The sequence below is a fragment of the Peromyscus californicus genome, unplaced genomic scaffold (assembly GCF_007827085.1).
Source record: "Peromyscus californicus insignis strain IS unplaced genomic scaffold, ASM782708v3 Scaffold_4__1_contigs__length_199733344, whole genome shotgun sequence".
NCBI lineage: Eukaryota > Metazoa > Chordata > Mammalia > Rodentia > Cricetidae > Peromyscus > Peromyscus californicus.
The window spans coordinates 51,322,671-51,350,265 of NW_026294562.1; the positions used below are offsets into that span (position 1 = coordinate 51,322,671).

General features: G+C 43.8%; 1 protein-coding gene across 1 annotated transcript; it reads right to left on the reverse strand.

Annotated features, from left to right (window-relative positions):
- Window positions 1-536: 536 nt before the first annotated feature.
- On the reverse strand, window positions 537-27,515 carry Ddb1 (damage specific DNA binding protein 1). The gene is made up of 27 exons (XM_052762053.1): window positions 27,306-27,515; window positions 26,023-26,171; window positions 25,166-25,282; window positions 24,638-24,859; window positions 22,232-22,346; window positions 20,668-20,765; window positions 19,199-19,357; window positions 17,853-17,936; window positions 16,878-16,994; window positions 16,212-16,314; window positions 12,986-13,061; window positions 12,782-12,890; window positions 10,534-10,712; window positions 10,271-10,434; window positions 10,087-10,194; window positions 9,736-9,943; window positions 8,774-8,869; window positions 8,571-8,682; window positions 7,287-7,410; window positions 6,771-6,935; window positions 6,152-6,246; window positions 4,171-4,341; window positions 3,663-3,772; window positions 3,241-3,410; window positions 3,036-3,138; window positions 1,810-1,933; window positions 537-1,285 (listed from the first exon to the last, which is right to left on the reverse strand). The coding sequence occupies exons 1-27, from the start codon at window positions 27,364-27,366 to the stop codon at window positions 1,202-1,204; spliced, it is 3,423 nt and encodes a 1,140-aa protein (XP_052618013.1). The 5' UTR covers window positions 27,367-27,515; the 3' UTR covers window positions 537-1,201.
- Between the last annotated feature and the right edge of the window lie 80 nt (window positions 27,516-27,595).

Consider the following 27,595-nt stretch of genomic DNA (forward strand, 5'->3'; position numbering starts at 1 on the left):
CTCCACAGCCATCTGCACTAATGTGTACAAATCCACATATACACACATACATACAATCTTGTGGGTGTGGTAGAGCATGCCTTTATACCAGCACTTGGGAGGCAGAGGCAGGACTTCTGAGTTCAAGGCCAGCCAGAGTTACACAGTAAGACCCTGTCTCAAAAAATAAAATAAAAATCTTTTTTTTTTTTTTTAAACTGAGTAGGAAAAGAATAGCACTTGGGGCTGGCTGTGCATTATACACACAGTGCCTGTACAATGAAGACAGGAAAGGTAGCCCAAGTGGCCTCAAGCCTGCCTCACTGCTATCTAAACAATGAAGATAATCGCCTTGCTTCTAGAATTCACTCTACCATCCTTGGAATCCCACTCAAACCAATCATGAACAAGGAGGGGTACAGACATCTACTATCAGAGAACCAAGATCTATGACTGCAGCTACCACACAGAAGATGCCACTTAGATCTGCAGCCAATACAGAATATACCTGGGATGCTGGACAGCTGGGCAGAGGGAGAAAAGCAGAAACAAACACATCTTTTTTCTTAGATTCTACTTTATTTGGTAAAATTCAGAAACTAACAACCAATTCACAGCCCCCTACCTCCTTCTCTGTGAAGAAGGGAGTTCCCCGAGACAAAAGGGCTGTGGCTTGGGAATTATCCACCATCCCAGGTTTCCACTCAGGTAGCCCATGGCCTGATAGGCCTTCAGGCTGATGTTCTCAGAGGCAAGAGAAGAAAGTAAAAGGAAGCTCTCACTTCAAGACATTGGAACCCTCTCTACCCTCTTCCCCCTACCTCAACCTCCCCAGACCCACAACCTACATAAGACAGTAGAGGACAAAGCATGAGTGTGGGTATCACACACATACGTGCACAGAGCTGCTTCTTGGCCAAAGAGCGGCAAAAGGCCTCCCCAGAAGGAGCCAACTGGCAACACCATTCAAGGCGTGGTGGTCCAAGGTGATGGCTGGTAAAAATCCAGGGAGAAAATATTCCACTTTTAGCCCATTCCTAGGTCTCTAGTGAACTGGTTTTAGTTATAAAAAGCCCTGTTTCCACACAGGTCAGCTGTGGCTCTAGGGTCAGGAGGCTTAGGGAAAGGCCTCCCATGCCAAGAAAACAAGGGTGGGTAAGGGAGGGGAGGACAGGAGGGCAGTGCCTTGAGGGAGGGTCAGGAAAAGAGCCCCTGTCCTTGGCTAATGGATCCGAGTTAGCTCCTCCACAACTTTGATGAGGTCGTCTGCAGTTGCCTCCCGCTTCATACCACTGCCATCATCATACTGAAACGAAACAGAGAGAAGGGCCATGTAGACAAGAAGGTACTCTCACCTCAGCAGGCTGGGAGATGCCCACTGGCCACCACTGCTCCAACAAGGAAAAAAGTTTCACCAAAAACCTGACCCTAGCCCTTAGGGATCTCGTCAGTCAAGTTGGCTCAGAGTCTTCCACTACTGAATATGACCTCCTAGGAGCACCCTCTCTGGTGAGCCCTCCGGAACTCCAGAACTGGTAAAGCTTACTTCCTGTAGGAACTTAACTCCACCTTCTACCTTCTGGTCTTGCCAGAGATCCCAGGCCTCTTGCTAAAGTGGAGGGGCTAACTCAGAAGAGTTCCCAATACACAGCTATCCACTCACAAGCCTCAACTATACATTTTCCTTAGATTCCTCTTTAGGTGGTGAGCATTATGGAGGGCCACAAAGTGCCACCAGCCCCATGAATTCTAGGAGAAAAACCTGGAGTCATCAAGTCTCCAGGAATAACACCTGTTTACAAGGCCTAGCATGAACACAGTACAGCTCACCTGAAGGTTTGCCACAACCTCCTGCATCTTGGGGCGGCTGATATCTAGGAAACTTTCAATCAGGTCACCATCGATGAAGCCTGTGGCTGGTTCTGTCTTCCGCTCAGTGTGAAAAGATCTCCAGGTGGACAGGTGAGTTAAAGAATGTAGTTTATCTGCAAACATCCCTGATCTCACTCATCCCCACCTCTGAGCAAAAGAATCAGAAGTGGAATGGGAAACAATCTGTTTCTACTACAACTCATACTACTTTTGGACAGTTTTGGAATTGAAAGAAATGTAAAATTATTGCTTAATCCAATGGTTCTCAGTTAGGGTTACTTTTAAAAAGTTATGGCAGGGCTGGAGAGATGGCTCAGAGGTTAAGAGCGCTGACTGCTCTTCCAGAGGTCCTGAGTTCAATTCCCAGCAACCACATGGTGGCTCACAACCAGCTGTAACGAGATCTGGTGCCCTCTTCTGGCCTGTAGTCATACATGCTGTATACATAATAAATAAATAAATCTTTAAAAAAAAATTAAAAAAAAAAAAAAGTTATGGCAAAGCCAGACAAATATGGATGGTCTCAAAAACAGGTGAATTTGATATCCATATCACCCATCAAGTCTAGCCTTAAGACCGCTGAAAACTAATGCTTAGGGAGACAGCAGGCTACCCAAAGTCTTGTATGTGAGCAAAACACCCAGACCTTCCTTCCCTGAGCCAGTCACATAAGCAGGAGCTCTTTCATGCCTTGCCTGGGAGGACCTGAACTGCTTCCACACAGGAAGGAATTCTAGTGTCCCTGGAGGGCTGATCCTTTAGTTTCTGGAGTTTTTACACAAAAATTGCAGACAGGCTGAGGAAACAGTTGAGTTAGTAAGGTGCTTGCTGCACAAGCATGAGGACCTCAGTTTGACCCCTAGCACCCATGTAAAAAGCTAAGCCTGGGGAACAACCGGGGACAGGAGGACCACTGGGCTCACTGGTAACTAGTCTAGCCTACACAGTGAGCTCCAGAGTCCAGGAAGAGATAATGTCCCAAAAACCACGGTGGACACCTCCTGAGGAACGATACCTGAGGCTGACTCCCGCCCTTATGACACATAAAGTTAAAAACAAAAACAACCCTGTTCTGTACAAAAACCTAGTAAAACATTTCCAGAAACAGCTTGTGACAAATATAGATTTCTCCATATGCTGGAATATGCTTCCCAGAAGACAAGTACTCTGGGCAGGAAGGATATAAGGAGTGTTCAATCTTGCCCACACTTTTGATGACCTTATTGAGTCGGTTTTGCATGTCCAAAAGGAGGTTATACCAGCTCTCTGACAGTGAGGTCACCAGCCCTGAAGAAAAAAAGGGGCAGTGAGCTATAGAGCACTCTAAAGCCTAGACAAACCACGGACAAGCTTGCTGCAGCTGAGTGTGCCCTATAGGAGTGATCTTACCTATCATGCCGTTGACTGTGCCAAAGAGCACTGAGCCCTGTGTAGGGGTGGAAGTCTCGCCCAGATTCTGCATAACTAGGGAGCCATGGCAGAACACATTGACAAACTCGCCCAGGTGGAAGAGACCAACCTCCTGCAGGTGCTGCCGCTCCTCATCAGTGGTGGCAGCACTGAAAGACATGAGATGTCACTTTCTGAGCCCAGCTCCCTAAGGAGGCCTCAATGCAGGGCCATGTTTGACAAGATACTAGTGCTGAATATCCCGGGAAGAACATCTGGAGGGTAGTCTACAAAGCCTCTTAGTCTTAGAAAGGAAGTTCTATCCATCAAGGGCCACACTTGAACCTCATACAGCACCCAACATGCTCAGCTCACAGACCCAGAGGCCCAGCCCTAGCCATGTTTCTGCAAAGGCCACGCACCTGTCCTTCTGACACACAAACAAGTTAAAGGCATTTTCAGCTCCCAGGAAATTGTCATCATCCAAGATTTCCACTGCACTCATCCAGTTGGGATTAAAGTCTCGGGCAATCTGAAAATAAACAAGAAATCTGAAAATAAATGCAGTGTACATGGAACTGTTCTGAGATTCATCAAGCTTCTGGTCAGAAGCCAAGGCCCTACCCGCAGAAGGTGCAGCCCTGTGTATAATAATGGCCACCTTAGAGATTACCTCTCAGTCCTACCCCTTTCCCTCCCCATCACACCCTAAAACTGGCCAACACAGCTCATTGGTTATAATTTCCCAGAAATGAAGCCTATTTGATTTCAGGATCGACAAGGTAGGGGAGAGGATTTTGAAAAAACTTAATGGACATAGATTGTGGCTGAGGAAGGACTCTCACCACTGGACTTGACTACCCTTTGCCACTCAACACTGGCAAGGAGTCATATTGTATGCAAGAAGTCTGAGCCCAAGTCCTGCACTACCTCTTCAAAGTTTCCTTCCATGGGCTTGTAGGCAAGCAGCAGCACTGAGCGCATGAGGTCGCCCACCAGGATGAAGTCACCCTTGGTCTTCAGGTAGAGGGCCATGATGTTGTTGTAGTGATTACACTCAGTGCGGAGCTCCTTCTCTGTGGTCCACTCATAGAGCCGCACCTGGGAAGGCACGAGGTGTAAGCCTGAGAGCACAGCCTTTGGGGAATGACTGTCCCCCACTCAATCCTCCACTCCCTACAGAGCAGGGTAGGTTAGAAATCAGTCTACATGGTATTAGAGTGAAGTTATTTTAGTATGTATACTGCTGAAATAGGAAAATAAAGTGAGTATAAAAAATTAGAAATAAGTTTGTCTTTTTTTTAACATAAAAGGAGTCTAAGTAAAGGAGACAATCATGTAAATGTAACACTGTAAACATCCTGTCTTTTTGTGGGTAAAGTCTAGTAACTAAGCTGCAGAATTATCCCTAAAAAGAGAAAATCCATCTACACAATTTCCTAATCAGAAAGGAAAAATACTACCTATCTGAACCTTTCTCAAACTTGTTCATTCCTGAATTTTGTATGAACCCAATGAGCAGAACAAACAATGGGAAAACCCAACAAAAAATGCCAGTGATAGAGGAATCTGAAGACCTAGATTCTATGGTCATTTCTGGCTGCCCCAGGAGTTTTTGTTTTTGTACAAAAACTCTACTATTTCTCTTTTCCTTTGCAATCCTTTAATTTCAACCTCTTCCCCAAAGAACGAAGGTGCTTCACAACCAGTATTCAGCATGGCCCAGGGCTCCACAAGATTAACTTATCTGAGCTGACAGGCCTCCCCAGGAGATCCTTTATCTGAGCTGACAGGCCTCCCCAGGAGATCCTTCAGGGTCCAGATAATCTCACCACAGCTTCTGCACATCTATAAACTTCTTGGCACAATGTATTAAGCCATGATCTCTTAAGTGTTTTTCAGAGTCCTAGCAGCCCCCACCAATTTTGCACTCTGAAGAATCTTTAGGAAGAAATGCAATGACTAGCAAATGCCATCAGCAGGGTCACTAACCACATTCCCTCCTTTCTTATTCATTAGCAGTGAACAATGACCACCTTCCACGCTGTCCCCACAGCAGTTTTTAGCTGTGTTCCCAGTGCTGAAGTTCACATCCCATGACACACTTTCAAACAGTCATCTAACTCTCACCCCACCCCCTACAACAGGGCTATAATCCTTGGTGATGTTATAATTCACAGAAAAGGTCCTTCCAATATTACCACCAAGCTACACATTTTCCCTAATTATATACTAGTATTTAAAGGATACTGAGAATAATATGGGTTAGTTCATTCTGTTTAAATGAAACATTCTTTTAATATGGTACAACTCGCCGGGCGGTGGTGGCGCATGCCTTTAATCCCAGCACTCGGGAGGCAGAGGCAGGCGGATCTCTGTGAGTTCGAGGCCAGCCTGGTCTCCAAAGCGAGTTCCAGGAAAGGCGCAAAGCTACACAGAGAAACCCTGTCTCGGAAAAACAGAAAAAAAAAAAAAACCAAAAAAAAAAAAAAAAAAAAAAAAATGGTACAACTCACTACAGAGGCCACAGCCCTTACCTTTTGCTTAATCTCCATAGCACTCGGGATATAATAAAAAAGCGTGGGGAGTCCTAGATCCAGCATAGTGGAGCATGCTTTTAATCTAAGCACTCCAGAGAAGGTAGGCAGATCTCTGTGAGCTCAAAGCCAGCCTGAACTACATAGTTGAGTTCCAGAACAGCCTGAGTTACATAGAGAGACTGTCTCAAAAAGTCAAATCTAAAACCAAACCAAACCATGGGAGTTCCCATAACCAAGTCCACCCAAAGCCCAGATCAACCCCTATTTCCAGCTCAGAGTCCCACCCCTCTGTTATCCCTAAAACACACATGCAACTCCTAACAGCATTAAGGGAGGGACAAAAGTGTGCAAACTGAAGTGTAAGACCTCACCGTGCTATTGATGCTGGCAAGCAGCTTCCCATTAAACTCCACCATAGAATACACAGCCCCTTTCACTTCCTTTTCAGCCACAGTCTGCAGTTTTCCTGGGGGATAGGAGGAGAGATACTCTTCAGTCTCTTTTATAAGCCCACATTTTACCTAGTTAAGAGCATTTCCTGGTTGCCCCTCTGGCTTAAATCTGCCTGCAACCTCTCTCAATTGAAAAACCAATCAATAGAGGTCAGGTGGTGGTGGTGCACGGCTCTAATCCCAGCACTCTCAGGAGGCAGAGGCAGGCGGGTCTGAGTTTGAGGCCAGCCTGATCGACAGAACAAGTTCCAGGACAGGCTCCAAAGCTATACAGAGAAACCTTGTCTTGAAGAAAACAAAACAAAACAAAAAAACCGAAGGAAGGAAGGAAGGAATGAAGGAAGGAAGGGAGGGAGGGAAACTAACAGAGTCAGCATATACTGACATGAAGCACAGTCCCAGGACAATAGGAGTGACTCCAGTGGGTACCAAGATCCACCTCCCACTCCAAATAATTCTGTTTAGGCACTGAGATCTTAAGAGCTACCTGCCTTCCCAGGATTTCATATCCCTCATAATCGGGACACTGCCCACTCACCATCTGAATACTGGAAGACCACAATACGACCCTGCTTAGGCTCCGCCTCTTCGGGATATACCATGGCTGTTCCCACAATAAAGTATGTGTTGGGGTCTTTGCCCAATTTGCACGAGACCAGGCTGAGGGCATACTCGTTTTGTAGAAACTGATGGGCATGAAGCACTAGGAGAAGAGAGAGGTGACTGATTGGTGACACTTACCTCCATTCCCCCTCACAATCACATGCACCTATGAGGCTATGACTTAGGTAGTATAAGAACATGATCCACTTGCTGCCCCTGCTTCTTCAGACTGTCCATTCCCACTAGTCTATGCCAATGACAGGATGCCCAATGCTCCAGATTTACTGAAACTGATAGGTGGCAGTGGTGCTTTCTCTACCCCACCCCCAATCTTGCTTTTCCTCTGAGGAGAGTCTACTACCCTAGCAGGATCCAGAAACATTCTAGATCCCAGAATAGGCTAGTTTACAGACAGGATGTAGGTGAAAAGGACAGAAAAGCTTGTCTGCACCTTCAAAAGTGTGCTGGTCAATGATGAGGAGGTTGTGCACCTCCACCTCTTCTCCGAACGAGGTCTCGTGAGGAGCAGTACTGCTAGAGAATAGCTTGCTGGAGCTGACGCTGCTGGACAGGGCCTGCCGACAGAGAAAAGGCATGCCATCCCTCTTAAAGCAGAACAGGGGCTGGAGGTGCACAAGGCAGAGTATGAACAAGAAGGCTGATGCTGGCAGAGCAGCAGAGCCTGATGAACAGAGTGTTTCAGAGAGTACGCTGGAACCTGAAGGTAAAGAGCCAGATCGTACATGCAAATGACATGTTGGCCCCAGATTGAAGGATCATGGAAGACAATTCAATAGCAATGTTGCAAGTCAATCATGCAAAACAAAAAAAGATGAACTCCACCATCAACAAGAAAAGTCACTTCAAATAAAAACGGAGTGAAGAGGCTGGAGAGATGACTCAGCAGCTAAGGGTACTTGCTGCTCTTACAGAGGACCCAGCACCCACACAGTGGCTCTACAACTTCAGTTCCAGGGGATCTGACATGTTCTTCTGGCCTCCTCAGGCACCAGGCACATACATGATACCCACACCTGTGTTCACGAAAACTCTCATACATAAAAATGGAGAGAAGATATTTGTACTCTAGATTAAGGGAGGTAATCCTATCAGATGTGTAGAGCAAGAAGGGAGAACACATGGAAGAAAACTAATCCACAACTATCTCCATGAAATTATGTACCTTTTTTTTTCTTTTCTTTTCTTAATTATGTACCTCTTAAGGTTACCTTATAACCCTTATTTCACAGTCCAAAAAAAAAAAACACCAAACCCTCAAGGTTAGCTTTGACCAACTTAGGTCACATAATAAACCTCAAAACCAATTCTACTGGGTTTCATTACCATACTATTGTCTGTTACTACTACTCTACCCTAAACTACACACAATGCAGAGCATTCCAACTGATAAAAGAAAGAACTGCTCAGTTTGTAAGCTTACCAAGTAACAGCTGTCAAGTTTGGAAGGAGGGCTGTTTCTGCATATGTGGTGCTGGGCATTGAAGGCAGTGCCTGTACAATGGAATCAAGTATTCTACCACTGAGTTACATACCCATCTCTCTATGTAAAGTGTTACTGCAACCCAGCTAAGCACAATCTTTGAGGCTATAATGGAAAAGGTAGGTAGTGGGGTCAGAGTCCACACATCCTGCAAAGGCGGATTATTTCCTATCTCACCCTTCACAGAAAGTTTGCCCATTCCTGCTGCCATCCTTCTTTGCCTGCTGCCCTCACCTGGGTGCTGGCACTGGGCCTCAGAGCAGTTGTGCCTCCACTAGTGTCTTGGACTTCAATGCGGCTGGAAAGGACCCCAAAGCACTGAGACACTTCCTGATAGCAAATCTTCCTGCAAAACAAGTATAGCACAACAGTGCCACTCAGAAAAGTCTGAGACACTATCTACCAGCCCCTCTGCCTCTTCCCTGGTCTACACTCACCTGGGAGATTCATAGAGGGGAACTGTGCGAATGTGGAGTTTCTGGATCTCGTCGATGGTGCCAATGGTAAGGGTGCTGTTATTGGCCAATGCCAGACTGGAAAGAAGGGTTGCAGTTTAGAGTGACTTCACACGGAAGGATTCTCCCAAGACAGAATTACACCAGCTTGCTCCAAAGCAGTTTTAATGATGACTCATGCCAATTCACTTGGGAAGACCTAATTCTGATGCCTGGTCCACCAATGAGATAATCTTACATAACTGGTCTGAGTAGACCTAACAGCTTTGGCTAAAGTACAGCCAAGGTTGAGAATCACAACTCTAGGTAGGAGAGTGAATCTCACTTACCAAGGGCTCACTGGCTGGCCCAGCCCCTCAGTATTTTTTGCAATTTATTTCTATAAGCACCTTCCCCCATGGCTGCTGAGTGGAACTAGGGGAGTACTTAATGATTACTAAATATAATTCTAAATTAAAATAGTTCTAAATTAAAATGCCAGGTGTGGTGGTACACACCTTTAATTCTAGCATTTAGACGGCAGAGGCAGGTGGATCTCTATGAGTTCCCTGCCAGTCAGGGTTATAAAGTGAAACCTTGTCATTCTCCATGTTCTCCCCGCAAAAAGACCCTGTCTAAAACTTAACTAATCATGTGAATCACCTGAAAAATTCTTGGAATATATAGATTATAAAGCCTAATCACCTCAGAATCTGAGGACTCAAAAAATCCCTGTGCTGTTCTTTCAAAATTATACTACCCATTATACTACCGCACTCACGTACTTACAGCCTTGAAAAAGTTTGCAGATGTTTCTAATAAAAATCCCCACCCCACATTTCCCATCACAGCTATTTATTGACTTTGACACTAGGGAAAACCTAGGCTGGGGTGAGGAGGTTGAGGGTGGGAGAAGCACCACGATGCCCTCAGTCAATGCCTCCTGCTTAAGAAAACAGGCTCACCTGTCAGGATAGCCATCTGAGTTGAGGGGACACATATAGTTCACCTCCTTGAGGTTGACATTGGAGAAGACCAACTTGTGGTTGCTGCTATAGATGACAGTGGGCCGGTCAGAGCAAGCAAAGACGTTGGTGGTAGAAAGAGAACGGAATGTCCTCAACACTGTGGGCTGGGTGCCCAAAGTCACCTTTTTACGGTCACTCAGCAAGCCTGCAGAAAAAGGCATGAGGAAGGAAGAAAGCAGGACAACAGCCGCCTGGTTAAGGCTCAAAGTCACATTCCAAGGCTAACAACAGTGTGACACCCACACTCCCTATTTCTGAAAGAGCCCTCACTCAAGCGTTTTTTCTCACCTGTCTCGATGTTGAGCCCAAAGTAGAAAAGAGCCCCATCTCCCAAGGCACAGAGAAGGTAGTGGCTACTCTCAAAGGTGGTCATCAGAATAGATCGAGGAATGATCTCTGTGGAAAGAGGGACTTTGAATTCTTGCTCCATATCCTGACTGGGATCCTAACCCAAGACAAAAATAGTACATACCTCCACCTAGCATCTCCTTGTGCAGTAGTTCAAAGGATGGGAGCTTCAAGATACGTGCTGAGATGTCTGTCCAGAGGCCAATGGCACAAAGTGGGGACAGCCCATTGCTGTCCCCTAATGGGGTAATATCCAAGCAAGCCACTTCATGTTCCATCTCTGTGTGGCTAAACAAAGAAGAATGAATATGGCAGAGGAAGGATTCCAGGGACCAAAGCTCCACAGAGCAGAAAGGATACTAAGCAGACATAAAGACACACACGCACCTGATTTGCCGGAGCTCTTGTGGATGGATCTGAAGGTAGTATAGTGCCCTTCCCACAGCAACAACCACCTGGCTGCTGTTGCATGAGGCCACGCTGATGTTCTTGCCCTGAGGCTCTTTCCACTCACTGACCAAAGCTTTAGGCTCTTGAGAGACCAACCTCACAGATGCTGAAGTGATCTAGAGAAAGAACAGGTATGTATCTCCAAGCCATCTGCAAAAAGGGGTCAGTGCTGCCCCCTAGTTAAAACACTAATAAATTACAGTTCTTCTGCCATACAGTCAAGCCACTGGTTCCAGGACCCTCAAGGGTACCAAAATCTGCAAATGCCCAAATCCCTCACATAATGGTATAGTATTTGCACATAACCTATGCATATCTTTACATATCCTATAAATCATCTCTAGATTACTTGTTCTGGACCTGAGGATTAAACCTAGGGCATTACCTAGGGCATTAAATGTTCTACCACTGAACTATGTCTATGTGCCCAGACCTCTAGATTACTTTACAAGACCTAAAACAATGTAAATGCTGGACAAATAGTGCTTAGGGAATAATGATACCATTAACCCACACACACTGCAATGTGTATGTGTATGTGTGTGTGTGTGTGTGTGTGTGTGTGTGTGTGTGTGTGTGTGTGTGTTGTTTAGTAGACACAATTCACAATTGTTTTTTTTGTTAAATCCACAGTTGGTTGAATCCATGGATATGACTTAAGGACCTGGAAAGGCAAATGCGTGTACTTTCCCCCAAAGTCTCTCCATAGTTTAACTGAAGGAAACTGACCTAAAGCTACTTAATGCTTATATACCTGTGTATGGGGGAGACTATGTGTGTATGTCTGCCTATTTTATAACAGAAGCTTGCTGAGGCAATGACAAGTGCAACACTCAGAAAGCTATCAATGGGCTCAGACGCAGGGACCACCAGGCTCAGTTCTTCTTAACCTTAAGATCAGAACTCTAATATATCCATGCTCTCTACTGAGCACAAGTTACTAAAATTATTTAAAGCTCCTTAGCAATAGCTGCAAAGCTATACTATAATTTGTTTTGGTGCTTGGGTCTCATGGATACTAAGCACACACTCTACCAATGAGCTAAACCCTACTCCCTAAAATGAAGCATGTATTTATTTTACAACTCTACCAAAAAGCAGGATGACACTATGACTACTAATTCATCTTACCCATCATGACTAGAAATGAAAGGTTTTTAATGTTAGGTGAGCCAGTGTATCTTCACACAAATATTCAAATACTGACAAAGCAAGCACTCATTATCTGGGCTCCTCCCACACCTGGCCCACAAACCAACAGAGCTTGCCCTCTGGATTTTCAGCAATCTACTACTGCCAGCTGGCTAAAGGAAGACCAGTAGGTAAAGATGGAATAGCTGTTTAATACTAAGGCATTCAAATATCCTGCCTACCATTGGGAAGACCCCTGAGGATGGCAATGAGAAGGAGAGTATAAAAATTGGAAAGATATCAGGTCACCCCAAACTGAAAAGATGGATGGGTGTTGGGAAGGTGCTCAGAAACCAAATTCTCATGGAAAACAGAGACTGATGGTCATTTGTCCCATTGTGAAGACTGATGTCAAGCATAGACCAGCAAGAGCTTTGCATAATTAATACATGCAAATGCCTGCCAATAGTAATATGGGTGGTTAACATATGACTACATTTTTTTTGTCCTTCATTGTGTTTTGCTATTTCCCTTCTATTCCCCCAAATATTATTGTATAGGGCTGGGCATGGTGGCACATGCCTTTAATCCCAGCACTTGAGAGGTAGAGGCAGGTGGATTATCTATGAGTTCAAGGCCAGCCTGGTCTACATACTGAGTTCCAGGACAGCTAGGGCTATGTAGAGAGAGACCTTGTCTCAAACAAAAAAACAATTATTTTTGTCAGTGTTAAAATTAAGGTAGAAAACAGTGTCTCAAAAGACATAGTGCTAAAAACAAACAAAATTATATTTATCATAATCCCAGTCTATAGAAGAAAATGTGAATTGATATCCATGTGCTGATGAGAGGAAAATAAAGCTAAAAGAATCTACTTCATAGTTTAACAGTTACCTCTGCATAACAAGAAATCAGGTATTTTCAGCTTCCCCTGCCCCCAGAACTTCTACATTATTTATAGTGTCATAAAAACAAATTTAAAATTTAGTAGCAGCTACTCCTGCATTCTAAGTCAGATCAAAGTCATGGTCATTTATCCCCTCTAACCCTTTACCTGGATAAGTTGCTGATGAGCCACGTTACCACAAAAGAAAGTCTGCTGATCATCCACAAAGCCCATCAGTTCTGTTTCTTCCACTTCCTCTCCATTTAGCATGAGAACTCTGCAGCAGAATGGAAGGCTCAGATCAGTCTGGGACCAGCTTCCCAACCTTACACCTTCATCCCATAAGTACAGCAGCACCAGAACTGTCCTTACCTTGTCTGGCCCACAAAAGAGAGTACCAAAGTGTCATCAGTCTCCCGACTGGGGTCAGACCGCAGTGGCCATAAACCTGGAACAAGGAATAAAGCATAAAGAAGTATACCATGGACCAGCACCCAAGAGGGGGCATCCTATGCAATGAGAGGGGCAAAAATCCTTGAGTCACATAGTCCTGAGTTGAAATCCATTCTGTTCTTTCTTTTAAAATAGACTCTGAAGAAGTCGTATTTTAAAAACTGATGTTTTGCTGTGGACTGTAGCTCAATAATAGAGCATTTACCTAGAATGTGAAGCCCCAGTTAAGTCCCCGGCAGCAGCTTTTTTAAAAAGTATATACAAAATCTCACTTTACACCTCTTCTCATCTATTCTCAAAATTAGTAATCAGCAGGACTTATTGTTCATATTCATGTTTTTATTAGGGAAATAAGATTTGTATTACAAGCAAATACAAATGTGAAATTGCTTATCATATGGTGTCCTATACCTTGCTTTTTAATTTAATAATACATGCTACGGTTCTATCAAGACTGTCTCATTTCCTGTACCAGAGTACTTAATTGGGCAGATGTATCAATAAGGAGTAAGCTCACATCTCCCACTTTATGTATATGAAGGTCATGGAGAACCTGGCTTGGTGATGAGTCTCTATAAGGAGTGCATGAGCATGTTTACTTCCTACAGCCCAGCTAACAATGTTTTAGACTTCTGATAAAGAGGATTACTGCTGTTTCTTTTGGGAAGAGCCTGGGCATGCCAGGGACAATGTCTTACTGTGGAGCCCATGCTGACCTCACATTCTATATCCTTATGCCACACCTAGCTCATTTACTTTTGGTTTATGTTTTTCTTTTATTGTACCTGTTAGCAGTCTTTTGCCAATTTGAGGAACAAGGATTTGATGGGTTTTTTTTCTAGAAATCTTTTAGTTAAGGAGACAAAACTTCTTGAACTCCAACTATTTTATCTAGACTGTCAATTCTGACTTTAGCAAATGATGCTTTTGTTTTGCTTCTGAACAAGTTTTAACGTTCCACAGAGCTGAACTTAATAATATTTTGCTTCTGTATTTGTTGAATGTGTGTGCATTTGCAGGGATACAAATACATGGGTACATAAGAGGCCGGAGGTTCATACTGGGTGCCTTCCTCAATCACTCTCCAACCTATTTTTTGAAACAGGATCTTTCAAAACTAGGGATACAACCAAGGTTCAATCTCCAATATTTCAAAAAAATAATCTTCCCCACTCCAAAATTATAAAGAAATTCACAAACGTCTTTTGCTAGTTCTTTATAACAGGCCCAAACTTATCTTTCTCAAATGCCTATAGTCATCTGTCCTATCCATTGAAGTCTCATAGATGTCACACTGAACTGGAATGCCACCACTGACAACACATTTTCATGTGGAACTATGTCTGTTTCTAGACTTTTGAATCCCAATAGACTCTGCCTATCCATGCACCAACCCAACCATTTTAATTTCAATGGTTCTGATATGTTGCTCAGGTTGGCTCTGATAACCCAAGGTCAAGCAATCCTGTAAAAGCCTCCAAGCAGCAGGTGCACCATAAGTATGCCTTTTGCAATACCAGGGGTCAAAACTAGGGCCTCATCCATGCTAGCAAGTGCTCTACTACTGTGCTGCATCCACCCCCAACTACCAATTCCACTTTCAATTGAGGCTTAGAAACATGTTTTAATGTGTGGGAGCATTATTAGCCTCTTCTCATTGGTCTTTTCAAAGATTTTCCTTACTATTCTTTCTTTTTCTATGTGGACTAACTTAGGTCAACAAAGAAAAAAAAAAAACTATAGGTATCTATTGAAAGGCATTAAAGGAAACTTAAAGAACATTTTTATGATTTCTATTTATAGACTTGGCTTATCTTTTTCATTTGGTCTTTTGTTTGTTTTTCGAGACAGGGTTTCTCTGTGTAAACCAGGCTGGCCTTGAACTCAAGAGATCCACCTGCCTCTGCCTCTCAAGTGCTGGGATTAAAGGCGTGTGCTACCATACCAGGCTAGGTCACTCTTTTTTAAGCATGTGTGTATGTAATCAGTAAGAGTGCATGTACATATATGTACCTTTGGAGGACTGAAGTTGACACTGGGTGTCTTTCTCAATCTAATTTATTAAAGCACTCTCTTGTTCAACCTGGAAATGGCCATTCCAGCTACTCTAACTAGCTAATTTGCCCTGGGGATCCTGATTCTGCCTCCTGTCACACCTTTTATATGGGTCCAGGAATTTGAACCCCAGTCCCCACACAAGCAGGACAAGTGCTTTATCCACTGAGCCATACCCTCAGCCCTTTGCACAATCACACAATCTACTTTTTAATCCTTTAGTGGTAAAGTTCTCCTTGTAATAGGCTTCACAATCTTCTTATTTAAAGTATTATTCCTTGAGTTTGGGGTGTTTTTGCTTTTTGAAGGGGTATTTTTGTGTGTGTGAATTGTCTCTTTTTGTCAATTCTACTTCTAATTAACTGAGCTCACATGAAAGCTGTTTCAGTATGTTCTTATAACCTGCTTCCTTAGCACATTTGAATTGTCTATAGTATCTCAGTTGATTCTTTAGTTTTGTAGTTAAATGTTCACTTTCTTTCTAAATCCACATAACTCTGTTTAGAGCCTGACTTGCTGTTTTGAAGCTGTGCCTCTTGAACACAACTCTGAACTGGTCCTGCTGTATGATTTAGTGTGATTATTTTTCCTTCATAACAGGTAAGGTTAGCTCATTCACACTTGCTGATGAGACAGCTGTCTGGTATCATTTCTGTCATGGTTTTAAGTTATGCTGCCCCCTCCCCCATTAAGACGGGGTTTCTCTACATAGGCCTGGCTGTCCTAGAACTCTCCTTGTGGACCAGGCTGACCTAGAACTCAAGAGCTCCTACCTCTGCCTCTCGAGTGCTGGAATCAAAGGTGTGCATTACTTGTTTATACTTAAGGAGTCTCACTCCTTTTTCCATCAATTCCCTTACAGTTAGTGCCTGCTTCCACATTTCTTTATACTAGTACCCAATTTTGACCATTGTTTTAAAGTTTGTACTTTAAACATGCACTTCTATGCATGATCTGCCACTATGATTTTTCTTACTCCTCATTTGATGTTTTCTTTTAGCTCTCACCAAAATGCCTTCACAACATGTAATGAAGCCAAAGGCCAAAGTCACTCAAGTAAGAGCTGTGTCCTTTGTTCACCAGAGGCTACCTTTGATGCCTGGTAAGTCAATGCTGGCATGCTCATGGATTCCAATTCCGTTCCGGATGATCCGCAAGGAACCTTCCTTGAAAGCTCCAGAGCAAGTGACCAGCTGCAAGTAGAGAAAAGGTTTCTCAAGAACCCCTCAAGAGACTTGGGCAGTTATACCATGCCAGCCCTAAATCCCACAACCCTTATTGTGGAACCAGATTTGAGACTGCAGACTTAGCAGAGGTTGATCTCCAGAGCCTCTCAAATTTACCAAGCAGACAAGATATCCTAGTTCAAAAAGCAAAAACTTCCTATCACTGCTCCTAACAAGTTTGCTTAGATCCTGGAACCTGGTTTACTACAAAGAGCTGGAGTCAGACATAATAACTTGCTACTTACAAGGTGACCTTGGGCAAAGACTGAGACCAATTTTCTCAGTCTTAAGTTCATCCCACTTCTGGGATGACCAAGAATACATTTAACAAGGTGCTCATGAAATTACAAGTAATGAATAGACAGTGTCTGTCACACCAAGATAGGCACACAATGGCAGGTACCCTCACATCATCAGGATTAGTAAACAGGCTCTTAATATTATTGTCAGTGCATACCCCTCATTCTAGATAAACAAGCAAGGACAGCTGAACAGGCAACCAAGCATCTATTTCCAAAGGATTCCCTTACCTGACCCTGTCCCTGCCTCTCCAGGTCCACAACACACATATCCACGATGGGTCCTAAATTGGTAAAGGTTTCCATGGCTACTACGTAAGAGCCTTGTTCATTGCTGTCAACGTTGAGCTAAGAGAAAAAAAATAATGTTAGTCCTAGAACATCCCTAATAGGTCCACATTATCCAAAAGACACTCTCAATCCTGCTAGATCTGTCCTTTGTACTCCAAAAGATACTTATAGGCAGGGGCTGCTGCTAAACGAAGCCATCCCCACTAACCAGGGAGCAAATTCGAACCTGGAGTCTCATACACAAGCATCAGATCAGCAGTAAATATTTTTAATGTTTAGGCCAGGCATGGTGGTATATTCCTTTAATCCCAGGCCTGAGCTCAAAGCCAACCTGGTCTACATAGTGACTTCCAGGCCAGCCAGGGCTACACAGAAAAACATTGTCTCAAAAAAACAAACAAATCGCCGGGTGGTGGTGGCGCACGCCTTTAATCCCAGCACTCGGGAGGCAGAGCCAGGCGGATCTCTGTGAGTTCGAGGCCAGCCTGGGCTACCAAGTGAGTCCCAGGAAAGGCGCAAAGCTACACAGAGAAACCCTGTCTCGAAAAACCAAAAAAAAAAAAAAAAAAAAAAACAAAAAAAAAAAAAAAAAAAAAACAAACAAATCAATTAAATCAAAATATTTAAAAGCATTTTCCTAGGGGAAATGTCCAACATTTGTATATAATAGAAGGAAATAATCTATTACATTAGACCATAATGCACTTCAGGGTGAAGGTACGTCCTGTTTATCACTGAATTAGGGACCTTCACTCTGCCAGACATGTTACTAAAGAACCATTAAGACACAGGTAAGAAGTTAATCAGGCAGAGGCAGATAGCAGAGATGCGGACAGACAAGAAAGTGCTGAGAGACAACATGAATTTAATGAAGAGTACCGTGAAAAGAAAACTAGGAAGATGACGTTTTCTCACCTTTACAAGCTGGGAGTCACCCAGGCGAGATCCAACAAATACAACACCATTATCGAGGTATGTTAGGCACTCTGCAATAGAGGTCTAGAAGGAAGTCAGTAGATCAGAGAAATTAGAATTAACCCTTTAAGGTCACCAGCATTGTCCTACCTAACCAAGTGACTCCTAAGAGACCACCCCAACAAGCCATAATTCAGTAAACAATTCTTTGGATCCCCAGAATACCTTAATCACTTGTCTCTACACCCCTGAACTTTGTGACTGTTCACTTCTCACACCATTCCACCCAGAAAAACCTACAACTTATTTTGTAGGTGCTAGTTCCAAGCAGTAACTTTAAACCCAACACTTCTTGTCCACACAAAATAATTGGAAACCTCTCAAAGTCACTCACTGCGTAAGTATTAAGCTTTGCCAGAAGAGGGCTGGGGAGAGGCTGAATATGAACAAGGTACAATGATACACATCCCAACCAAAGTGCCCCCTCCTCTCCTTCCAGTTCTTTGCCCCCATCCACTCCTCCTGTTTCTCTTCAAATATAGGGGGTGCTCCCATGGATATCAGCCAGTCATGGTATAGTTATATCAAGTTTCAGTGAGGCTAGGCACCTCCTCTTCCATTAATGCTGGATTGGGCAATCTGGTAGGAGGAATGGGTCTCAAAAGGAGGCAACAGGGTCAGAGACAGCTCTGACTCTCACTGCTCTCACTGTTAGGAGTCTCACGAGAAGACCAAGTTACACAATTGTAACATATATGCTGAGGGCCTAGGTCTTCAGTTTTGGTTTTTGGTTTTGTTTTGTTTTTAATTTTTAACAGGGGCAGGGCAGGGAGCGGGGGGACGACTGACAGGCTATGTAGCCCAGGATAGCAATAAACTTGCCATTATCCTGCCTTAGCCTAAGAGCTAGAATCATAGGTGTATAATACATCCAGTCATTTCACCTTCTTTTTACACTTCAGATATCCATCCAGCTGCATGTGAAATTTTCCCATAGCTAATTTATTTAACTCATTCAAAAACCAACTCCTCCCCACCACCCACCCCCTAAAAAAACAAAACAAAAAAAGCCAGGCATGGTGGCACATGGCTTTAATCCTAGCACCCGAGGGGCAGAAGCAGGCGGATCTCTATGAGTTCGAGGGCAGTCTGGTCTACAGAGTGAATTCGGAGATAAGTCAAGGCTACAGAGAAACCCTCAAACCAAAAACAAAAACAAAACAAAACCCAACTTCCACAGTAGAACTGATGACCCCTTACTAGGTGTTGTGCACAGTAATTACTGAAGTAGGACTGCAGGACCACACACCTGGGGTGACTAAGACAGGAGCAGGGACAAGTCATACCTCTCCAAGGAGTTCCACACGGAGATCCTTGAGGGTGACAGTGCCATCCATCTGCTCCTCCTTTTCTAAAAGCAGCATGAAGAGCCGTCCTTCCATATCTCCCAGAAGGTATCGTGAGCCATTAGGATCCACCCGGTTGTGGCACACAATAGTGCTTTGCTGCCAACCAGGAGGGAACAGCCATTACAGTTGGGATCTTCCAAACCAGAAGCCTTTAGTAATGCCTTCCAAACCCTACTTGGCCACTGCCTTATCCAAACTCAGCCACTTTATCACCAAAGAAATCAGTCAGATTATCAGACATGTAAGACAGTAAATAGGCAGCCTTTATACTTTGAAGATAATTTTCTAAAGAGGTCAATCAATATACTTTAATTTTTACCCCTATATTCTGTGGAAAACAGAAACATATAGACGTGAAACAAGTAGCTCAGCATTAGAGCTTTCAGCTAGGATATGTAAAGTGGGAGGCTCTGGGTTCAACCCCCCACCACAGAAAAGAAAAATAAAAACAAAAACCCACACATACATATGTGGAAATACAAGAATAAGCAGTTACATGTACTCACTGCACTACAAATGCTGCCATAGATTACTTATACTCAAAAAGAAAATAAGATTAAAAGCTCTGGGTTCAACCCCCCACCACAGATAAGAAAAATGAAAACAAAAACCCACACATACATATGTGGAAATACAAGAATAAGCAGTTACATGTACTCACTGCACTGCAAATGCTGCCATAGATTACTTATACTCAAAAAGAAAATAAGATTAAGCTTTTATGGTCTAACTTTCATGGCTTAGAGTAGTGAAGCCTATAATTTTTATGAATAATTTCAGGTGTATGGGTATTTTGCCAGAATACAAGTTATGTCTGCATACCATACATGTGCCATGTCCCATGGAAGCCAGAAGAGGCATCAGATCTTCTGGAACTGGAGTTTCAGACAGTTGTGAACTGCCATGTGCATGCTGGGAATGAAACCTGGGTCTTCTAGAAGAGCAGCCAGTACTCTTAAATCACTGTGCCATTTCTTCAGCCCCCACTATGACTCATTTTTTAAAGTCTATATAATTTATCAATGTATTGAGCCTAAAAACACCACATTCAATAGAATCTGCTAAAATTCTTTTCTTTTCCTTGATGGCTGGGGACTAAACCCAAAGCCTCTTACATACTAGGTATGCACTCTACTGCTGAGTACATTCTAAACCTCAAACTTTCCCTTCTTAATGATGTAATGTTTCAAAAGAGTAAGCAGTATTTCTCCTAGTTAGCAAGCAAGCTAAGAAAAACCAGGCTACTTACTCTACATTTCCCAAGAGTAACCAGTATGCTATGTACATATTGACCAGTGATAGACATGTATGAATCTCTTCCTGACAGATGGAGAGAAAGGAAGGAGCCCAGTCAAACACAAGGGAAATAAAGATACAAGGAAGAAAAAGGTAAAACACTTGCTCACCTTGATGATAGGAGGAGCAATTGCCAGGTATTTATCACCATTATGATAGGTGATTGATTCTTGTCCAATGATGATGGCACCTCCAAAAGGCTCGGGGACTGCAGAAGAAAATCAGCACCATTAAAAGGCTCAGTACTTTGGATCTGCCAAGAGAGGCAGCAAAGGCACTGGTTCAGCTATCAAGACAATCATCATTTTAAAGAACATCAAAACCTAAGAAATACTACCATACATGAAGGCTCCTGAGAGTCTTATCTTAGAAATCTTAGATTTGTCATTCTCTAACCTTGGTGGGGTCTATTGTTACCTGACTGTTCAGTGGTGCTAGACATCAAACCCAGGGTGTCCTCACGCTAAGTGGATAATCCACACTCAACTACATCCCTAGTCCTGAAACTCATTTTTTTGTTGTTTTAAGATCTTACCACACTGCCCATACTGGTTTCAAACTCCTAGATGATTCCCAAGCCTCAGTCTACTGAATCTACAGGCACTTGGCAATTTTTTTAAATTTCTTGGTGCTCTGCAGTTCAGAAGGGGAGGGAATATTCTCAATGCTCTTTCATATGCATCTCCACCCCTGGCCAGCTTCTCTCCTACACTTCTGATCTTCTCTAACAAAAGGATTTTACTTGCTTCCGTGTCTCTACCCTTGTTCCTTAGCTTGTTTCTACACACTCCTTCCATTGAGATCACCTTTAAGAAGAGTTCTTAGTATTTCAGGATTTTAAAAACTTTCCTGTTGGGTGAGATGGACAACATAAGAGGGAAGAGTGTAAGATGAAGTGACAGGCCTGGATCCTAGCCCAGGCTTTACCACTTACGAGCAGGCCTGGGCTAGTCCCTCTGGCCTATTTCCTCATCTGTGAGAGAAGTCAGCTTAGATAAACTCCATTGGTTCCCTTCAGTTACCAAGGATAACAATAAGACACAATGCCATGACACTCTGCGAATCCATCTCAATGTTTTACAATCAATGCCTGCACCCAAAAGCAAAGTTATACTTTTGGGGGAGGAACAAAAATACAATCTTAAAAGTCAGAAATGGGGGCTGGAGAGATGGCTCAGAGGTTAAGAGCACCAGCAGCTCTTCCAAAGGTCCGTAGTTCAATTCCCAGCAACCACATGGTGGCTCACAACCCTCTATACTGAGATCTGGTTCCCTCTTCAGGTATGCAGGGATACATGTAGACAGAAAACTATATATATAATAAATAAAAAAATATATAAATAAATAAATAGAAATTCAGAGATGGGCCAGGCATGGCTGCGCATGCCTTTGATCCCAGCACTTGGGAGGCAGAGGCAAGGCAGATTTCTGAGTTCAAGGCCAGTCTGATCTACAGAGTGAGTTCCAGGACAGCCAAGGCTATACAAACCCTGTCTTGAAATACCAAAAAAAGGAAAAGAAAAAAAAAAAAAAGAAAAAGAAAAAAAACATTTAGGAAAGAGACTTAGGAGAGGTAAAATCATATAAGCTCAATACTGTGCACTGAAATGGAGGACTGGGAGGAAGGGAACCAGATCAGACATAGGGGACACAACTTCCCCCAAATCTACCAACCTGCGATCACCATTGAAGCTTCAGCTTCTACATTCTCCTGTTTCCAAGGGCCCTTGTTGAATTCCTTCTCTCGAAGAGACACCTCATAGGTTTTCACATGCCGCCCCTGAGGATCCTTGGGTGGAAAGGGTGGAATGGTTAGTTGTTAAGGAGACCCAGACTGTATAGGTCCTGTAAGGGACAAGCCACCACCACCCAGGATTTGATAATCCTGTCACACCAACCTTCCTGTCCTTATCTGTCAGGATAGTGACAGTCACCTGCTGAGCCTGTAATTAATTTCTGAGTAGATTGCAGGGTCTAAGATGTGCTGCTGCTAATAATTCAAGCAACCAGCAAAGTTTAAATGGAAAACTCAATCTGCCACACTGTAACACACAGCTGAGAGATACACCCTGGGATTGTACTATAAGCTCTTCACTTGCTCTCAAGGAATTTACCAAATAACTAAAGAGGGAAAGACATTGAAGCTAAATTTAAGTGATTAAAAAGAATTGTTTTGGTAATTCCTTTTCCCCCATTTTTTATGTGTGTGTATGTAGATGCACATACACATGGTGTGCAAGTGAACGTGGAGGTCCAAGGCTGATGTTGGAAAATATCAATTGCTCTTTCACCTTATTCATTGAGACAGGGTCTCTCAATCAAACCTAGAGCGTGCCTATGTAGCTAGTCTTGCCAGCCAGCTTGCTTCTGGGGATCCCCTGTCTCTGCCTTCTAAGGCTGTAATTACAGGCAGGTTGCCACATCCACCAGTCCTTTCTATGGATTCTGGGGATAAGAACTCTGGTCTTCGTGCTCACACAGCAAGCTCTTTAACCACTGAGCCATCTACCCAGACCCTGTTCGACACAATTCTCAAGAGTATTCTGAAGAGGTGACCGCAGAGACAATAGAACTTATTGCTCCCTTAAAGGTAGTCAAAAATGCTTCAGTCCCGCCACTGTCAACTCCATCTTCCTCTCCTTTTTCTGAATCGTGACTCTTCCCCTCCTTTTTTGGAATCATGACTCACATCAGTCTTGGGGCTGCCAAAGTCACCTTTAAGAGGCTAAAGAGCAGGGGGAGAAAACGACATTCAGCCAACAGAAGATGGCTTCAATCAAGCTCAGACCAAAGTCTAAGAAACCATGGAAGGAATTTAATCACGTGTTTCAAGACAAGGAGCACACCTCAGCCACTGTGACAGCCCATGAAGTGCTTAGCTAGAGCACCTTTCACACAGAAGTTGCCTAATATTCATCAACTTCAACTGTTGGCATAAACCAGTCATTTTTGGTTGATGAAAACTTTTCCATCAACAAGTAGGGAAAGACCCATCTTCACAAAAAGTTCAAGTGAAGATGGATTTGAGCCTCTGAGACACACAGAGAGAAGTGAAGAGCATTCACTATTGGCATCCCTGGCCTGGGAATAGACAAGAGCCAGAGCCAGCCCCATGTAGTCAACACCACTGTTTTAATGACTTGACATTTACAAAACTGAAAAAAGAAAAGAAATTCAAAGCTTTTTTTTATTTCAGTTCTGATAGCTAATAAGATAAAATTATCTTCAACTAGTTTCAGCTTTATTCAACCTTATGTTAATCAGTCTCAGGACTATAGCATTTATGGTGATACCAAAAAACATAAGAAAACATCACATACCACATCTCCATTACTCTGCAGAGCTATCTATATGAGTGTTCTCAGGCGCACATACTCTACCATTCTACATAGAAGTGGACCATCATTTCCTTCCGTCATTTATTCGACCATAGGCAAGTAACCTGACCTCATACAGCCTGGCCCTTTGTTAAAGGCTGAGATTTTACCAAGATGTTGGCATGTTAGTCTGGATCTCTGTGCCCCACCCCCACTAAACAAATCTGAACCCGAGAACAGCTGCCCAGGATCAGCTCTGCTAAAATTTTAGGCACTGACTAAAATAGAAGTCAAGAGCCAGCAAGTCACCAGAAAGTGAGTGCTAGACAAAACATGAACCTCTTTCAAAGACTAAAGTAAGGCACTATCAAGACATTTTCTCTTGGCTTGTAAAGGCAAGTTCTGAATCATTTCTCCACAGCTAAGTTTTTATAATCCTCTAGCATGCTGGTAGGAGTCAAACAAAGGATAAACTAGGTCACTCTATAAAATCCCCAAGGCCTACAACTGGAGTATAATCTCAGGATTAAAACCCGCTATAAAACCAGGAGCATTTGCTGTCCCCAAACAAGTACTATTACACCCAAAAAAGCAAAAAAGGAAAAAAAATCTGACTCACATTAACTGTTTTGTTCAACATGTTTTAGAAAATAGTCAACATTTCTCCCTACCCTGCTACCAAATCCAGACAGACATTCCTTTGGCAAAAATCCCACTCCCATCATTCCAAACCAGTTTCTCCCTCTCTTTTCAGATCCTGTACCTGGTAGACAAAGCAAATGGTAGGTGCTTGACAACCATACAGGAACTTGACATCAATGACATGCAACTCTTCTAGACGGATGTTAAAGGCTTTGAGCTCTTTATTGTCTCTGTCTAGTGGAATGACCTTGAAAAGGCCATCGTAGAGTCGAAGGCCAATCATTCGGCACTCAGGGTCAATGATACCAATGATGCCAGTCTCTGAGGGGCGACCAATACGGTCCTGTAGGAAAAAAAACTGGAATTAGGGAAGCTCAACAGTCAAAGCAGCAGAAGATACTGGGTACAATGCTTTCCCAGGCAGGTAAGACACCTGGTATGCCAGGGAGCCAACACATCAACACATTTGTTTTTCCCATGAGTAGCTAGGTGAATTATTCACTTTCACTTGGACTATCAAAACAATTTAAGCCATGTGGGCTTTCTTTTGTTTCTCTGATGACGTAGTGTGATGCCCTGACAGTTCACTGTTTATCACTAAATGACACGCCTACCAGAAAAACTAATCAGCCTGAAGTAGCCATCTTACCTGGACATTGCCATGGGCTCTCGTAATGATATCAATGCTTTCGCCACTCTGCTTATACTCCAGGATACAGGCATTGTACTTAGCAGTCAAGATGAATAGCAGGTCTTTGCTCTCCCCCTGGAATCCAACATTGTAGCATCAAAAGTTCTTTCAAAAACAGGAACAACCTGTTCAGCCTTTTAAACATTCTTTAAGCATGCTAAGCTTTTAAAGAACTTCTACCCTCCCTACAGAGAAAATACTCAGTGAGCCTGTAATATGTACTAAAGCTCACACATGCCCTAAGGGGATTGGTAAACATCTAGTCCTTGCTATCACAGTTCTCCATCTCACCGCTCTATAAGCAAGGTACTCATCTATTTAATCTTAAACTCATCTCACTCTATTCAAATTCTGAAAGAAGAATGGGCTGGTTCTCCCTCACCTAAGTATATGGAGAGAGAAAAATCTGTAGTAATAACAATGAAAGCAACAATAGATCTGTAAAGTGTTACTAACATGGTCCTCAAACACATTCATGTTTACCGGATATAAGGCTGGGAGGGGGTGGGCATGCCTTTAATCCTAGCACCTGGGAGGCAGAGGCAGATATCCGAGGTCGAAGGCAGCCCAGTCTACAGAATGAGTTATAGACAGCCAGGGCTACACAGACAGACCCTGTCTCGAAAAACAAAAACAAAAGAAATCCAACTTGGTAGTTTTCTCCCTAATAAATCTCTCCTTTTAGGAAGCTTATAAAAGACCACCATTCCCAAAGAAGAGTGTTTCTCTACTTAAGCCTTCACACATCCCAAGAAATCATATAAAACACACAACTAAGGATTCTTTCATTGTCTGTCCCAACTAGGAACACTTACCTTGGGCCTGAAAAGCTCCATGACTGCAATCTTTCCATACATGCCAACCTCTTTGACTGGCCGAAGGCCCTCTGCAGTGACCACATAGATCTCTAATCTTGTGTTTTTAGCAATCAACAGGTTCAGATCTTCCGCAGAAGTAAAGTGTCCTGAAAGAAGAGAGCCTCTAACTTTTGAAGCTGGAGGATGGGTCTTTCGGGTACCTCTAAATAAGTCTACCTAAGTACCTTGCCTCCTCACCAAATGCAGCACCTCAATGTCTCACTTCACACATTCAACAAAAAGCTACACCCTTAATCAGGCTTTTAAAAAATGTACTGTATACTGGGCAACAGCCTGTCCTTCAACAGATTATGAACACGAAAACCCTTCTGATGGTTCTGTTGGGTTTTCCTTTCTAAATTAAAACAGTAGACTGTAATTGAAGCTGATGGATAAAGTGTGTGTCTCCTTGAGTTCTCATCCAAAGCCTCCCAGAACTTTCACCAGAAAGATAAAGTGAAGAGACATTCTCAGAGCTTTCTGTGTTGTCTACACACCCCTTTGCCTCCCAAGCAATCTACCAATTCCACCACTCTTAGCCCTCTGTAGTTCTCTGAACAAAAAAACTTTTGTTCTGAAATCATGATTAGCATTTATATAAATACACGAGTTTGAGGGCTGAACATTCAACTGAAAATATGAGGTCAGGATGAGTGTTCTTTGGTTGGGGACGTGACTGCCTGTAAAGAGCCATGCACACAAACAAGGCAAAGCCTGCACACTGACCGGCCAACCAAACCTTGTTCTCCAGCAGCGCTCTCAGTAAACAACACCCCCAGGCAAAAGGGTGGGTCTGGAGAGGGCCGCTCACCCTCCTGAGGGGGGTGCAGAAATAACTCAAATTCCTCCACCTCCTGGACATCCACTGGAAAATTCTGATCCCTCACCTCCCACCCCCCCATCATCTCCCCTTTCCCCTGATCACATGAGGCAGGTTTCGAGGCTCAATGAACCATGCACACACAACTCATACTTCGCTCTCTGTCCCACCGGGCCTGGGCCGGTCCTCGAAGCTAAGTGACCTCCTACGAGCAAAAGGGACCCTCAATAGCAGCTCCGCTGCCCAAAGGGCGCGTGGTGAAACAGCTCCTTTGAGGCCGCGAGCTGGGAGGGACGTTCCGCGGCTGCCAGCGCCTTCCATTCCCAGGGCCCGAGGCTTGCTCCTGCCGCCCCTGGGGCCGCCAGCCTCCCTAGGCCTGGGTTCCCTCCCTCGCCGGGGTCTCCGGCCGGGGCAGCCTCACCGGTCACACAGCCGTTCACTGCGGTAGGCTTCTGCGCCGTTACGACGTAGTTGTACGACATGTTGAGGCCTTGGGCTGGCCCGTGGGGAGCTAGAGCGACGATAGAGAGATGGGCACGAGCGAAGAGACAGGGAACCCCCACCCTCACGCAGCCAACTCCGGAGCCGCTGCCTCCGCCCCTGAGACACGTTGCAGGCCAGAGAGGCCGGGCGCGGAGGATCACGGGACGGCCTCACCTGGCCTCTTGGAGGACTTGCGGAGCCCGAGGCGGCCAACCAAGCGAGGCCCCG

Bases quoted from the DNA above. Each gene is read 5' to 3' on its own strand.
- Ddb1 (XM_052762053.1), bottom strand. From the start codon at position 27,366: ATGTCGTACAACTACGTCGTAACGGCGCAGAAGCCTACCGCAGTGAAC. The intron at 16,315-16,877 runs GTAAGGGAATCC...CTCTACTTGCAG, and splicing joins AGAGGCAGGGACAGGGTCAG to CTGGTCACTTGCTCTGGAGC. The intron at 1,286-1,809 runs GTGAGCTGTACT...GTTTCGTTTCAG, and splicing joins AGGTTGTGGCAAACCTTCAG to TATGATGATGGCAGTGGTAT.